The 16,387-nt window shown below is 40.9% G+C and overlaps 2 protein-coding genes across 3 annotated transcripts in view; one reads left to right on the top strand and one right to left on the bottom strand.

The window, feature by feature from the left end:
• Window positions 1-974, bottom strand: part of zeb1b (zinc finger E-box binding homeobox 1b) — a 47,911-nt gene extending 46,937 nt beyond the window's left edge. The window contains exon 1 of one of the 2 annotated variants that reach the window (XM_079661118.1): window positions 858-974. In XM_079661118.1, coding sequence (XP_079517244.1) covers window positions 858-915 — 58 coding nt within the window. In that variant the 5' untranslated portion in view covers window positions 916-974. The remainder of the gene's footprint in view (window positions 1-857) is intronic. The other variant, XM_079661119.1, reaches the window with a different exon arrangement.
• A 14,521-nt stretch (window positions 975-15,495) lies between these two features.
• Window positions 15,496-16,387, top strand: part of znf438 (zinc finger protein 438) — a 46,404-nt gene continuing 45,512 nt past the window's right edge. The window contains exon 1 of the mRNA XM_079662340.1: window positions 15,496-15,646. The gene's annotated coding sequence lies outside the window, so the exon portion shown is untranslated. The remainder of the gene's footprint in view (window positions 15,647-16,387) is intronic.

Genomic DNA, 16,387 nt, shown 5'->3' with positions numbered 1-16,387 from the left:
ACTATCGAAGACCAGTGTGAAAGCATTTCACTTTAACGACATGAGCAGCACATAACTACAACAGTGTTATAAGTTGCAAGATGAAGAAAAGAGACCTGCCCAAAGCGCGTTTCAACACAACCACACGTATTTCTTCACTTTTCTCTATTAAAACATTGATATGATGCCGTCGGTAATAAAGACTTAATTTGAAGCACATTGCAGACAGGATAAAATCCGTCGAATTGCGTTTTGTCAGCCCTTCTATTGCAGCAACAGTGTTCTATCGCTACCTGCTATGAGTGAGCAAAAGAAAGAAAGAACAAACCAAACAGTTGTGCTCCCTATGCTTCAGCAACATGAACCATTATTAACCCCGTTTTCAATAAAATCACCGCTAAATCTGATGTTTTTTAACCAAAACTGTTAAAGATAACCCGTCTGTCGATCTCCGCAATAACAATCAGGTAGCCTGTTTCACACAGAAACAGGTCCGAGTTTCGTGGTTGGCTCAAAAACTCGACAAAATGCAACAAATTCAATAAAAGCAGAGTCTGTAAAGAGGGTTAAAGTGTACTAAAATGAATAAAGAAGTATAAAGTGCATACAAAAGCTGGTCCACTATTAACAGGGTGAGGTGCGTATAACGGTCTCCAGTGCAGCGGACCGCTAGGCGGAGGGAGAGACGCGACCCAGGTATAACGGTACACCACATAGGGCTGTAATACAGCGCTCACTTGCTACTTCCCAGCACTTTCAGTTACTAAAAACCGGACTTCTGGGGTCCCAAACTTTTCGCTGAAATTACCGGGAGACAGAACAGCCTCTGCACCGTCTCCCCGAAAGACAAGCCCCGCGTTGGAAGTAGTTTAACTCACCGTTGTTCCTCCTCGGGTTCGCCTGCTTTCTGCGCTTACACCTGGGGCCATCCGCCATGATCCTTTCGTTGTGTCTAAATGCTGCCGGAGAGTCACCTCCTCTCTCACCCCCTCTCCCCCTCCTCCTTCTCCCTCCCCTTCACCTCCCCTTCTCCGCACCTGGTTTACGACACTAAGCTTTACGACATCACCTTCCCGCACCTCCCCGACCCATGCTGCCAGTACCATTCATTGTAACCTACTGGAAGTAAGAGAGATGGCTGCATGCGCACCCTACCTGCAGCCTTTTAACATGTCATGTTTTAAAACATGATACAGAGATGTATTTATGTCTTTTATAGGCTGTTAAAGGTACAGAAGGTAGAAATAGGTAATTTTGGACAGGGGTTGTAGAGAAGTTTGCATTGCTTACAACATTGAAATAAACCAAGTTACATAACTTTTTGACTTGTGTTTTGGAAGAATGTAAATATTGTGATGTATTTGGCAATTTAAGATAAGATTAAATGGTCCTTTATTAATCCCTGTGGGGAAATTCAGGAGTTTAAGCAACAAGAGAGTGAGCGAAAATCAGGACAGTACTGATTCACACAAGATTAATAAAGATAACATTACAATTAAAATGATATAGGCCTACAGGTAATTAAATGTCAAAACCAAAACAAAACAAACTAAACACACCCAAACACATGTCAAAGTAATTGATTGAAGAACAATTTAAAATACAATCAGTGTGCATCATGTGTTTAATAAGCAACTTTAGTTAAGTCTTTTTATTAATCAACTTTGATCTGACCTGTTGTTTACGTGTGTGTGTGTGTGTGTGTGTGTGTGTGTGTGTGTGTGTGTGTGTGTGTGTGTGTGTGTGTGTGTGTGTGTGTGTGTGTGTGTGTGTGTGTGTGTGTGTGTGTGTGTGTGTGTGTGTGTGTGTGTGTGTGTGTGTGTGTGTGTGTGTGTGTGTGGTAGAAATGCAGCAGACAGAGCGTGTGTCTGTGTTTGTGCATGTGACAGGAAGAGGTCACGAGACTGTCATCAGTGATTCGATCCTCTATCTAAAGAAAAACCCTGCTGTTCTCCTGAGGGGAGCCCACTTCAGCAGACACACCTCCACACACACAAACACACACACACTACTGATCACAGTAGGCTCTGTGTAACTGGAAAGGAAAAAAGAACTCACAATCACATGTTTGAGGTGAGTTCTTCTGGAAAGTTATAGTGAAGGGAAGATGAAGTATAAAAACTGAGCACAGAATGAAATGATCCCATGACATGCAATTATAGGTCAGAGGAGCAGCAGCAGTTGCTGCCAGGCTGCGGCTATTCTTGAGGCAGATGACTATAAGGTTTCTGGTGCCTGGACCTCTGGTATGTGAGATGTTGTCATCAGACAGTCTATTGTAGCAGACGTGTAACCCCGTTTTACCTCAAGCTGTGTGTCCTGTATTGACTGTTAAATGAGGCTATATTTTGTAATCGCTCCGGATGTTTACGGGAGCAAGCAGAAGTAACCAGTTTGACTTCTGTCTTTCTACGGGATACATTTGGATTACATTACCAATATTTCACCATCATAAACTTAACACTTACATTTGCTATATTTGTCCCATTTTTCATGGGCACAACCCACACATGCATGTTCCTCACAAATGTGGCACCATTTGAAAGGTAAATAAACGGGCTCTCCAACGGTATAAGATTTATTGCCAAGAAGCATTGTTACAATAAAACAATCTACCAAACACAAATTTCCTTACTTTTTGTGTTAAAGGTGGGGTAGGTAATTTTGGAGAAACCAGCTTGAGTGCGCTAGAATTTGAAAATACACAACCGGTAAAAATCTGCCACTTCCTTACAGAGCCCCTCCTCCAACACACACGTACGCGCACATGACCAATGAGGGCACGAGATAAGTTTGTGCACAGATGGAAGGCTGACAGGCAGTTAGGCCATCCAGTTAATTTAGCCGGCCCGGCTTTTTACAGTACTACGGCTTCCACAGATGACATTTTTTATGGATTTTTTGTCAAAGCACTTAATATATTCATTGCTATCAGGATGTTAAGAACATTCCATGGAATATACCAAAAAGTGTATCTCGAGCCAGTTTCTCAAACTTACCTACCCCACCTTTAAGTTAGATATTATGTCACAAGCATGTAGCCTTAAGGTAAATCTACATATCAAGCATTTATACTCAAGGATACGGACCCCTCATTGTTGGACAATCTGTTCATCATTCAACTACATTTGACAGCTTGTATTCATAGGATGGCAGATCTCTTGGCTGAATAATTCAGAAGCAGACCAGCTCTCAGGGCAGTCTGCCCAGACAGAGAGTAATAGCTTTAGCATAAACAACACCTCCAAACTTGCTCCAGGTGGCCTCTTCCACCAATAGACAGCCTGCCTGAGAGGGATATGGTGAGGGGAGGGCTCCCAGACTTTGTCTCTGCCTTCCCCTGATGAAAAAGGGCCCAGAAACCGTCGACATCAGCAAAGATCAATGAGGAGACGCTCGGCTAACCGTGCAGTCGTAGCGGTGTGCCCCGACACCGAGCCTGGAAAAATAGGATGCTTGTTATCCAATGGAAAGTCAGGTCTTTCCCATTTTCCTTGGATGCCCCGCTATTAGCATGAAGTCATTTTTCAGCGTCTGTGGAAAACAAAGAATAACAATTATACGACCACTACTCGTACGAAATAGCCTGAAGACATCTCTGCTGTGTTTCAGGAATTGGATTGAAACAGTGTGATTTATTTTCTCTGGCAAATCACTGTGTATTTTGTACCAGAGCAAAGTCCAACAAATGAGAAATACATGGAGGTGGTGAGGTTGTTAGAAACGAGCAGGATTCCCGATGACCCCTCTATGATTTGAAAGAATGCGGGGTCAGAGAAGTCAATTACAAGACATTGATCTCCAATCATAAAAATGGGTACCTCACTAAAACTGCTACTTCAGCTAATAAAGAGAGGCAGTTTTTATTATCGTGAAGGCCTGGAAAAGTCTCCCCCAAGAGGACGCACAGGTGCTATTCACCTGAATAACGACATTGGCAGTAAAATCAGGATATTGTCTTAACTAAAGTGGGCCATGAAATAGAATGAAAGGCTGACTCCTGCTCTTCCTATGGGGAGTTGAATCTGAGGCGCGGGAGGGGGGGAGAGAGTGAGGGATAAGCAGCCATCCTCCACTACATTAAGGGATCATGCTGCTCCCTGAAAATGAGTATTGATCCTCTTAGGTCCAGGATCGTTTAGGAGATTAATGTGAGTAGTGGTTGAGCCCTGTGGTGCTCCACGCAGGACCAGAGGTTTAGCTCAGTGGGACGGCCCGGCCAAAGCAGCCTATCGTTGAGTTGGGACAGAGAGGGGGGGGGGGGGGGGTGTCCCGTACATCCAGCCACAAACACTAGCTTTGTGCCATCTGGGCTGTCGGTGGAGAGAATCAGCTGGATGTCACAGGGTCAGAGGGTTGGGTAAGAGAAAAGGGAGAAGGGTGTAAAATAGAAACAGTCTGGCGGAAAGAGCTCAACAGGCAGGATGAATGGTAAAGAAAGCAAGTAAAGGAACAGAGGAAATGAGAGTAGAAGAGAGGAACAGAAAGTGCAAAAGCAGGATGACAGTAAAGGTACACTCCGAATAGAGAGGAGAAGCAGGAGGCGGTGGCAGTGATAGAGAGAGACACAGCAAAGACTAAACTGCTTAATCTCTCCCAAGGGACGGCAGCTAAATGTGAGGTCCTCCTCCTCCCCTTCCCACAGACCAGCAACCCCCACTATCACCCTCATGGCACTCAGCTGCAGCTGCAGTTATCCAGCTAAAAGACACACACACACACACACACACACACACACACACACACACACACACACACACACACACACACACACACACACACACACACACACACACACACACACACACACACACACACACACACACACACACACACACACACACACACACACTTTAAAAGTGCTCAGGTGGAGCCTACATTGCAACTGATACTGTGTGGAAAAATCAATTTCAGCCTAGAAGTGGAGTGCACATAAAAAGCCGTGAGAATTGAGCGGAGTTTGTAAGGAAACCCTGTTTTTGATTTATAAATTATGCTCCTTATAACAATCTGGCTCGCAGCAGATAAACAGATCTTATTGCATGCCTGAGCATTTTTCTCATGTCTCTCTACTGAGGTCAAATCAGTCCCTGGAGGAAACTCCTGAAACAAATATCAGCCAAAGTATTAAGTAGTTGAATACATGCTGTCAGAGTCTGAGCCCAACAATGCAATGTTTTGAGGACTAGATGTCAATCTCTTTATTTTCCTCCACAACGCTAGTCACTTCCGTCTTCTTCTATGGATTTTTCTCCAGACAGGAAGTAGCTGACACACTTGTCGGAGTGAGCCACACCTCAAACATCTTAGTCAGAGGAAAAGGTGAATAGGACAGAACCAAAACACTAGTTAGACATCCCAAAGTATTCAAATGCTCTGTCAAAGGGGAACTCCAGATTTGAAACAAATAAGTTTATTGTCATGAGGAGTACTAATCAACCTAATAAAGCAGTTTAATAAGGCTTTTTATGGCACTGGAGAGACTACAAAGACTAAGAAAAATACCCTGCTGATGTTATCAGCCTTGGACTTAGGGGTAACGTTTTGAATAGAAAGCCTAATTTACAAACGGTTAGCACGGAGGATCATGGTGGTGTAAAGCACATTTACTCAATTGCAGTACTTATTTTGAGGTCTTTTGCACTTCATGACACTCCATCATAATTCAGAGGATATATTGAATTTCTTTACTCCAAACATTTATATAACAGCTGTTTCTACTCACTTTATGAAATAAGATTTCACACTTATACGTAATTATGCTATGATTGACAGCAATTCATTGAAATAACTTTTATATAATAATAATAATTATACTAAAAATAAAATCCTCCACATTGAGTTTTTCTGCATTAATCAAAATGGCCTTTCCCACAAACACAACAGCAATTTAGGTTCACACATTAGAAAGAATAATTCAATTATTTACTGTAACTGGATATAGTTACATTATACTGTATTGACTAATTTTACTTTAGACACTTTAAGTACATTTTGCTTGTTGATTATTAAATGCAAGAGTTTTACTTATATTCATGTATTACTACTTTCATTAGAGTAAAGGGTCTGAATATAGCATTTACCAGGGAGAGAAGGTCTAATTAAAGATGTTATGAAATTGCATTATGGGAAGTGTAGGATGTTTTGTTCTTGACACATAGGGTAAAAGTCACAATATTTTTGGCTAATTCTGCTTTAATTCGACCAAATGTATCTTGTGAGTCTGTAGTGGAAGTACAAAGAAGGTGAATGGCTTGGGTTCCCCACAGAGGAACAAGCCAATAATCAACCAGGAGTTTGCCCTGCAGGCCTTAGAATCTCCCTAGTACACAGCCATGTCTTTCAAATGTTGCAAGGCTTTGTGTTGAATTACAATTGTATGACCGAGACCATTATGGTGTGACGTTGTAAAAAGTCTCAAGATCAACCCAAGACCACCCTCATGATATCCTCTGGGTTCTCATATTTTACAAAGCTTTTCCCAAACAACAGAAGACATTACAGAACTGTTATCACACGCTGACTAGTACTCTGCATGACACATACACAGGTTTTTCATTTGTAAATCACATCTTTAATTGATGTTGAAGTAACAGATTTCCTTTATTTTATTTCCTCTTTCCTCTTTCTTTCTTCACTCTATGACTTAAAAATCAAAGTTATATAATTCGTTTAAGAAAGGATTTGGCAACAGGGGGTGAAGAAGCTCCCTCTTTAATGCTCAGAGTTACACAAACAAACACAAACTCCCCCACTCCCATGATTCCACGGGGGTGGGTGGCCACGGGGCTGAGAGCTCCTGACCTGCGGGTGAACGTAACGCTGCGTCTCCACGGCAGGCCAAGATATATACTTGTTTTGGCTAGCCAGACGTGTGTGGAGTTATCCTAACATATGAACACACACACACACACACACACACACACACACACACACACACACACACACACACACACACACACACACACACACACACACACACACACACACACACACACACACACACACACACACACACACACACACACACTCTCACACACACACACACACACACACACACACACACACACACACACACACACACACACACACACACACACACACACACACACACACACACACACACACACACACACACACACACACACACACCTCTGTACTCCAGACAGGCTTGCACTGGTCTTCTCCCTCCTCTTGTGACTGTCAAAAGGAGACAGCCATCCTCTGGAAAGCCCGGTGTAAATTTATACTGTGTTCGTTGGAGAGCCTGGTGCATTTTATTGTTCATTTGTCCTTGCGTCTGGAACAGAATTTGTGCGCTCTGACTCAGGCTATCAAGGCGTTATTTCTGGAGACATCTTTTCTTACAGTTGAAACCAGAGTGTGGTGAAATGAAACGTGTGAATTGAGGTGTACTGAAGTGACAGGATGATGTTGTTTATCAGGGGATGCAGTAAAGATATATTTTAATACCTTTTTTCCTGCTTCTATCTTGAAAAAGTAGGCCCATTTCCTAACCCGTATGGCACTTGAAGAAGAAGTTACATTTTGCAATTTCTTTTTTTAAAAGAAATAATTATTGACTGGTGAGCAAGAGGTTTTTGAACAATGTGCCTTGGTTTTGAAAGTTATGTCTATCGGGCTAATGTGAAGGAACTTATTTTTCGGTGTTTAGGACAGAATAGTCTAATAGTCTAAAATGGCCGTTTTAACCAGAAAGTGGCCATATTTATACTCAGTGGGCAGATTTAGACTACCTTGACTAATGTTGCGACCATTGGATATAGAGAGAACAAGATGAACATTATTTCCCTGTGGACAACTTTCCTCCAAATAAATAGGCAATCTGTCCAATCCAAATGATCCAGAATCCCCTAAATCTTAAAAATCGACCCAAAACAAATAAAAATTAGCCCACCAGGAGTACAAATATGGCCACTTCCTTGTTAAAACTACAAATGTTTTTCTTGAAAATGTCAGAAATGGACTCGGCATCCTCAATAACTCCCAAAATCACTCAAAAATTGTCTAAATCGGACATACCAGTTTTTGTTTTACTATTTTCCCTTTGTAATGGTAATTCCTGCCTATACAACGCAACTTATGCTTATTGTACAAATTGCCCAATATAAGCAAGTTAGCATCAGGCATGTGCTGGGGACCCGTACTATACATTTCTATCATAAAACTTGATATGCTCAAAATGTCTGGGTTCGCAAAAGGACTCTATGAGCTGGCAACTAGACTAATACAACATGACCTCACTGTGAAAAGTTTATTTGAAGTACCAGTACTCCCTTTTTAAGAAATCCAAACAGTTCACAGCATGTAACGTAATAGGGAAACTGAATCTGTAAGAGTTTTTTTCTGTTGAGTTAAAAAAAAGCTGTATTAATTTATATTCTTATACAGCAGAACAAGGTGAAATCAGGACACGGACATATTTTCCACATGCACGAAAAACAATTAGGGGGCAGCATTTGACTTTCCTGCCGGGCCCGTTACAATGTAAATGTACCTTCATTTGCTTTGCTTCACATTTTCTTTATAACTCACAATGGGGCCAGAATACAAACACAAAATGATGAGCTTTTAGTGACGGACTAAATAACATTGCTATGTTATAATCTTCAATTGTGGAGTCGGTCTGTAGTTTGTGTTTGCCGTCTTCGCCTGTATGGTCTAGGTACACTGATAGTTTTTTAACAAAATCTTCCCCTTGACGATGAGACACTACCACCATCCCGATAGCCAACCCTTGGATGATCACCGGTGTAGTCTGGGGTGTCTTCCAGTGGAGGTCTTTCACCATCTTCTTTGTTTTGCTGGGTGAACATTTAAACGCATTGATTTAAAGTTGTGCACACCGCAAACAAAATTACATTCACCTCCATTGTATTGAAGTGGAGGCAGAGTCCTCGGAAAAATAAATCGGCTTTACGACATCAAACTTCCATGTGGCGGCTTACAATATGATGGAACGCACTTTTCATTGATGAATAATGTGACCTTTTAATACATATGAAAAGGTTATGTTCCCCTATGTGAGTGTATTTGTCTATACATCACATTTCCATTAGAAGGAAACACATCTGAAGTTTATGGCAGTATAGACTGGTAAGTGAGTAATGTGTGGGTTGTTTATGTTTGTGCGTTCTCATGTTTCAATCTGATAGGACACTGCTGTTTTCACTGGATGAATGTGAATACCACACACCTACTCTTTTCCCACACACACTTACAGAACATCAGAACATTTTTTCAGTACACGAATAGCAGCGGAGTACTATAAATGAACATCCAAAATGCCAGCCAATTACTATGGTGTCCCTTTACTCAACCTCTCCATATTAAGCCCTGGTTGTCAAACAGATTGTCTCCGCCGCTCTGCGCAGCCTGCACTGTGAAACAGTTTTCATTAAGGAAGGATTGCCATGGGCCCAAAGCTGGCGGCTTAATGTAATTTCACAGCTCAGCGTCCGTGCAGCCACTTCAGGGTCCAACCACGGCCACCCACACCTTTACAAGAGCCAGCGAGAGGTGCTGAAAGGGTGACAGGCCGCTAGTAAGTTTTAGGAGCGAGAAGGGAGCCCCAAAATGAAATTCCAGCACAGGAAATGACTGCAATAATAACATAACAGCTAGTAAGGCTTTGGAAATAAACATGTACAGAGATAGTCCTGATTTTGTGTTTGTGATGTGTTCATGATGGGAAACTCACTGGAGTGTTTAGTATCTGATTTACAACAAAAAAAACGAGTGGGATTCTTGCACACATATTATGGAAATGATCAATGATGAATTCCAAGATTTGGTTCAAACAGTGAATCCACTAAAGCTTTTTCTGGCGGTATATGAAAGGACACTATTGTGTATAGAATATGGACTAAAGCTCATAGTGTAGGCTTAAAAAGTTAAAGTGTGTTTGAAGAAAATGATATACAGATACCTAGAAAGATGTAGATAAAAGGGATAACTTAAATCAACTATTCAACATGTAAGTCCTAACTTATCAGGCCATATAGATGCTTATGTGTGTGAATTTCCAGGTCTCTGGTATGCATTCGCAGATTTGTGCGTGTGTATTTTTAACTTTTATCTATCTTGATCACCTCTTGGGTATTTACCCCAATGATGTAAGCCAAGCATGCACCAAAAGCCCCTATTAAAAACATGTGGAGAGCTTCGCATTTTCATTGTGACATCTGGACAAAACTGAAAGTAAAATAGACTAGTGTTTCATTATTATGTTTTACAACTTTGGAAAGAGGGATTTGGCTTGAATTTATGACATTGTAAGTAGAAGAGTTTCAAATATACATGGACCGACAGCCTAAAACACTTAAATTAGGAGAAATCATGCGATCACATTGTTAAAATAAGCCGATAAAATGTACATTTTAGCTTCTTTCATTATGAGTATTTCACAAAATGTTGACCTATTCCTTGGCCCCACCCCCAGCTTGACATGCTAAATCCTTACATGACCATAAAGCCACATATACAGGGATGTGACCTTCCTAATGCTGGACAAATTACACCTAAGGCACCTCTACCATCTGCTCAGAATCCAGAGCACTGACTCATTATATCACTGATGGAATAAGGTTATGTAAAATAAAAGAACAAAGAGTACAGGTATATCCTTTGTCTTTATGAAAAGAACAAAGTCTTGGTTAAAACACAACAGTAAATGAGGAAAAAAGCGACTATCAGCCCAACCTTCATATTATGAGTCATGAACAAGAGACGCTCATGCTTATTCAGTGTGTCCACTGAGGTGTGCAGTCTCTTCATTTAATATTTCCATAAGGTTGCATATGAGTGTACGCCAGGCAATCCCTGTAATAAGGAGGTAATGTATTCTGTGCCAATGGCAAAAAGGTACGCTTGAAACATCCCTCACAGGAGCAGCAGTTTTCAACTTGACAGTGGACACATACATAATTAAGCCAACTAAAAAAATGAATATTTCATCTCAAAGCATTTTCATCTCCAAACATCAAAACACCTCAACGTCTCACATAATGAGCAAGGTAAATTACTTCTATTCACAGAGGGAATAGGCAAGAAGGAATGCTCACTCAAGGTACTGCGCTTACAAATATATCAGTTTGAGGAGAACTTACAACACTTCTTCTTTGTATTTTGCAAGAATTATTGAATGTCTGTGGAGGAAATGCAAATTCTTTCCTATGATTGTTGCCTAACCATTTGTATAAACTGCAATTGTGCTACTATGTTATATTATAGTGTCAGCTTCAATGCTTTGTAGCCTGATCTGATCATAACTCATGCTGACCTGTAATTCATGGCATGTCATCCATGCGTCGCCTAAGGATTCTTGGGTTTACACAAGCCAATGGAGAGGATGGATTATTCCATAACCTCCCAGTAGTTTGATTTGACTAGTGTGGTCTATTTGAGTATAGCTTTTGCTAAAGATTCCTCTCCAATTCAATGATGGCATAGATGCTTTCATATGTCAGAGTTTCCAAAGAATAGGTTGTTTAATGATGGAGCTTAAAGGTCTCCTATCATGCAAAATACACTTTTTGATGTCTTTTATACATAAATATGTGTTCCCGCGGTGTGTCTGTAGACTCATAAAGTGTCCGAAAATAAAACCCTCTCTCTTTTGCTCCTTACCCACATCTCTAAAAACGGGAGTACAATGGAGCTGATCCAGATTTTCTGCCGATATTACGTAATATCGGAAATGTGGGCTTGCTTTACGCCCACGGCCCTATCAAAAACAATACGCGACGTGTTTTGGAAGCAATATGGTCTGTGTTTACATTAGCAAGCATCGCTCACACTCAGAGCTAACCAGGGTTGGGAGGGTTACTTTGTAAATGTAATCAGTTACTGATTACTGAATACATGGCTCTGAAAGTAATCCGAATACAGTTACAGTTACGTGTCTTAAAAAAGTAATCAGATTACTTTTAGATTACTTTTGGATTACTTTCTTTTTCCATAACAGATGGGTATGTTTTGGTGAACAGGAGACACAAAAAGCAAAAGGAAATTGAACGTGTTTTTACTGTTTTAATGGCTTATCAAGAGCACAACTGAAACACAACATCTGAAACGATGTAACAACATAATAAACTTGTTGGGGATGCACCTTGGGATGTGAGGAGTGAAGAACGGGCGTGTCGCCTTATGTCCTGCCAGTGTTGGCAGGACATGAATTAAAATGTCGAACTCGGACTTCATTTTAAGGACATTTCGGCCAGGGGTGTATTTTTGTTTAGGCACCGGATTGGCAAAACAGGAGACTGTGCACCAGTCTGCCTTGAGCTATGAATTCATGTCTGTGACACTCACAGTATCTGCTGCCCGCAGCTGTTTTATAGAAGGAAAACCTCCTTCACTTCATGAAATCTCTGCAGCGCCAGGAGGCAGCGGGAGGGTTAACTCAGCCCCAGAAGAGGAGCGCGCAGTGCCTTTCACGCACCGCCTTCACTGTGTTTACCTTCAGAATCATTAGAAAGGCTAAAGAGCGGTGTGGCTGATGTGTTTTAAACACACACACACACACATACACACACACACACACACACACACACACACACACACACACACACACACACACACACACACACACACACACACACACACACACACACACACACACACACACACACACACACACACACACACACACACACACACACACACACACACACACACACACACACACACACACACACACACACACACACACACACACACACACACACGGACGCGCGATTTAAACGCAGACTTTTGTTCCTCCATGTTTCGTTGTTGCTGTTTCACTGAGCGGACCCGCCCCCTTTTTTAATTTACAAACGCTCCCTTTTTTGTCCATCTGCGGCGGTAATAGGTTTTGTGCGCTTTGATGATTCGGCTGTACCTTTAGTAATGAATATTAAATGTTGTGAGGAAATCTTTCCACCAATAATTCCAATAAGTATGCCTAATCCAAAATGTATTCACTTCAGGTTTACGAAAGTAAATGTAATCAGATTACTCGTTTTTCAAATGTAACGCGAGCTGAATACAGTTACTTGATTTTTGTATTCTGATTACGTAACGCCGTTACATGTATTCCGTTGCAACCCAACCCTGGAGCTAACGCTGTACTGTAGAGAGTATGTGTAAATCTGCAGGATATAAAAATGGTATACTCACCTTGATTTGAAAAGCTACGGAACCAGAAAACAGCACTTCTCAGGCTGAAATAGAGGGGTATGAGGCATGGCTAGAATGGGTGATCTGTTTGGTATTTTGAGCAAAACACTTCATAAACATGTTTTTTATATATCTGAGACCGATAATATATGCCTAAAAATTGTATAATAGGAGACCTTTAAAATGCATAGGTGCATAGTGCTACAGCAGCACCACTGGAGAGAATTACTTTGACCGTCAAACCTGACTCAGACTGGCTCCCTGAACACCTTCATAGATGGGAATTAACCTGCCACCGCTTGAAACGCTTTACTGAGCGCTGGTCGATACTGTCATTATCCTAAAGCAATTCTTAATTCTATTTGGCCCTGAGCTAAAGATTCTTGTATTGATCACAAAGTAGGGAGGCCACAACTACTTTTTTCTCTGAATGTGCTGTTAAAAAAAAGCTCCTAGCTAGTGAATTTTCTTTAAAAACATGTTTCAAAGGGATACCCGAGGAGTGTTACAGTTACAAGGCACACGGTCCAGTGAGTGATACCTCAGTGTTTCATCAAGGGTAACAGAGAAAGGCAACTCTCTTTCATATCCTGTTTTGGCGAGATGAGAAATATTGATATTACTCGCCGAGCACTATCAGTGTGAAACAGAGCCTTTCAGAAACGCAGCAGTGACAACACCTGTACTGAAGTTCCTGATTACGTGTCTTTGTTCTCAATGCTTCTGTCACTGCTGCTGCGTGAAAGACACTCACAAGGAGACAGAAAAAGACGCAGAGGAATCCTGAGTAGCATGAATACATCTTATACTGTCTGTCTGTCATCCACAAACACAAACAAACAGTCAGAGGCAGAAAGCATCGCCACCTGGCACAGTCTGTACACGGAGGCCTGTGACAGTGGTTAACAGAAGAGGACATGTGTAGCCCCAGGTGACTCAAATTGCAAAACTAACAACACTATGCTTCATTGCACCAAGAACGTGGTGTGAAATACCAGTAGAAAGGGCGTATGTGTATGTGTGTGTGTGTGTGTGTGAATTTACATGCATGGCTAAATGTGTGTGTTTATGGGTATGCATTTGTGTCGTCATAACAGATCCTATAATGTATGGTTATAATTGATAAGGACTTCATTAGAATTATAAAGGCTGACTGAACAGCAAAAACAAACAACAAGAAAATAAATCATTGGAAATCTAAATGTGATATTTATTTTCTTTTGTTATTGCAGTTAGAATAAAATATGAGTGGGACAATTGCAACAAGAACACTTTTTGTGTTATATGATATTCACAACTGTATTAACAGGAAGAATTTTAGCATAGCAGCATTCAATTAAATACGCCATTGAATAATTGAAATAAGTATGAGTATACTGTATGTGGGTGTAGACATGAATGTACATTATGTGTATAACAAAATGTTAAATGTATGTCTAAAGTGTGCCTGTAGCTTAAGCTTTCATTCCAAAGATAGAATTGTACAAGATTTGGAAACATCCTAGACCAAGATATATACTTTGTGTAAGTTATAAATCAAATATTGATATTACAAACTAATTTGTAATAATTATAACTCACACCAAAACAGAGTTAAAGACCAAATGGTCTTTAACTCTGTTTTGGGTAGTTTTTCTATATAGTCATTCAGTTCACAAACTTAGTTTTCATACTTATGATGCTTATATTTGACATGTACATTGAAGTAGGCCACTCAGGTGTTGAATCTGTGAAAATAGAGATCAGTGATATTTGATTGCAACTTGGTCTTGAAATTAAATTCAGGAGTTCAAGTTTTGTCGGTGCATAAAAATGAACTCTACCCCTAACAGCACCTACAATAAAAGCATATCAACTCACTTTTTCTTAATAAAGTAGCCTAATGGATACCTAGCCTACTTCTAGCCCCATTGCCTATTCTGCCATCAAAAGGGTGAGTATGAAGGTGTATGTGTTTCTGCACATTACGGCAAAGTTACCTTATTGTTAAAGCGTGCTATAGAAACCATTTATATCAAAGCTTTTTGATATTTCTACTGTCCTCTCAGCTGTCTGACAGTGACAGCACTGTGCTGTTCTGCTACAGGTTATACTACTACTGCAGCGCTCATTGGATGCATTGACAGAGCACAGCAAAGTAGGTCCCGGATTTTAACGAGCCGTACCATTTCTCTCTACACGGGGGTTCACAGTGGAAAGTGACCGCAGGAGGTTGCTTCCTCACACCTCTGAAACACACATTACTCACTCAAACACAAACTTTACTTACCTTTATATCTAGTCAATTATTTTGGTACGCATCAAATTAAGAAACATTTGAAAAATTACGCGGTTCTTTTCTATCCCCCCGCTGGATCAAGTCAACGGTTCGGCTCAAAATGGCTGGAGAGAAACAGTTAGGAGGATCGACGGTACTGCCTGGTATTTACGAAAAATGAGCCTATCGTAGCTTGAAGGCGCTTCCTCCACATAACTGGGGATCCAGGTGAGACATGTTTAAAGTTAATCCAACATTTACACCCAGCCCGCTGCTGTTGGAGAGAGTAAACGAAAGCAAACAGGGCTCGTTTGCAATGTTTTCACGCAGCATTTACATGCAGCATTGAGGACCTCTGGCTAAAGTCTCTAATTTACAGAATTAAAAACAGCTTCAAACTCAATTCACAGTCGTCACTAGTTGTAGAGTTTACTGAAGTTGCACGTGCAATAAACAGTAGAGAAATACACTTATACATTATTGTCATACATTGTTTATGTGTGTAGCTAATGCTCAGCAGGCCTGCGGCTAACCCTGCAGCTGTGCATCGCTGAAATACGTCATGAGGCTATTTCCCCGCAGTTTGATCCGTGCACATATATCATCGAGATCAGAGAAATGTGCAAACACACACATTGCACGGCATTTTATTTTTGCACTGTGGGCTGCAACCCCCCTTCTGTCCTCAAGTCTCCTGCTGAATGTCAGCTGTGGTGGAGTTGCACCTGTACTCTGACGTGATCAAGTTAGTTTGGTATTCTTTATGTAGTCATTGTGTATAGAGTAGAACAATGAATTGATTGCACTTCGATTGATTATCTTTGATTAAAGAATATAAGATGAATTCAAACTACTGGTATGGACATAACTATTGTTGTTGACATAATAACAAAAGCTGAATCTAGTCAATCATCTGTTACATAGCATGAATGTAAATCAGCAAGACGTAATCTATTTAAACAGAAGGTG

Source organism: Notothenia rossii, assembly GCF_949606895.1.
Source record: "Notothenia rossii genome assembly, chromosome: 12".
Lineage (NCBI taxonomy): Eukaryota > Metazoa > Chordata > Actinopteri > Perciformes > Nototheniidae > Notothenia > Notothenia rossii.
This window is presented reverse-complemented; position numbering and strand designations above follow the sequence as displayed.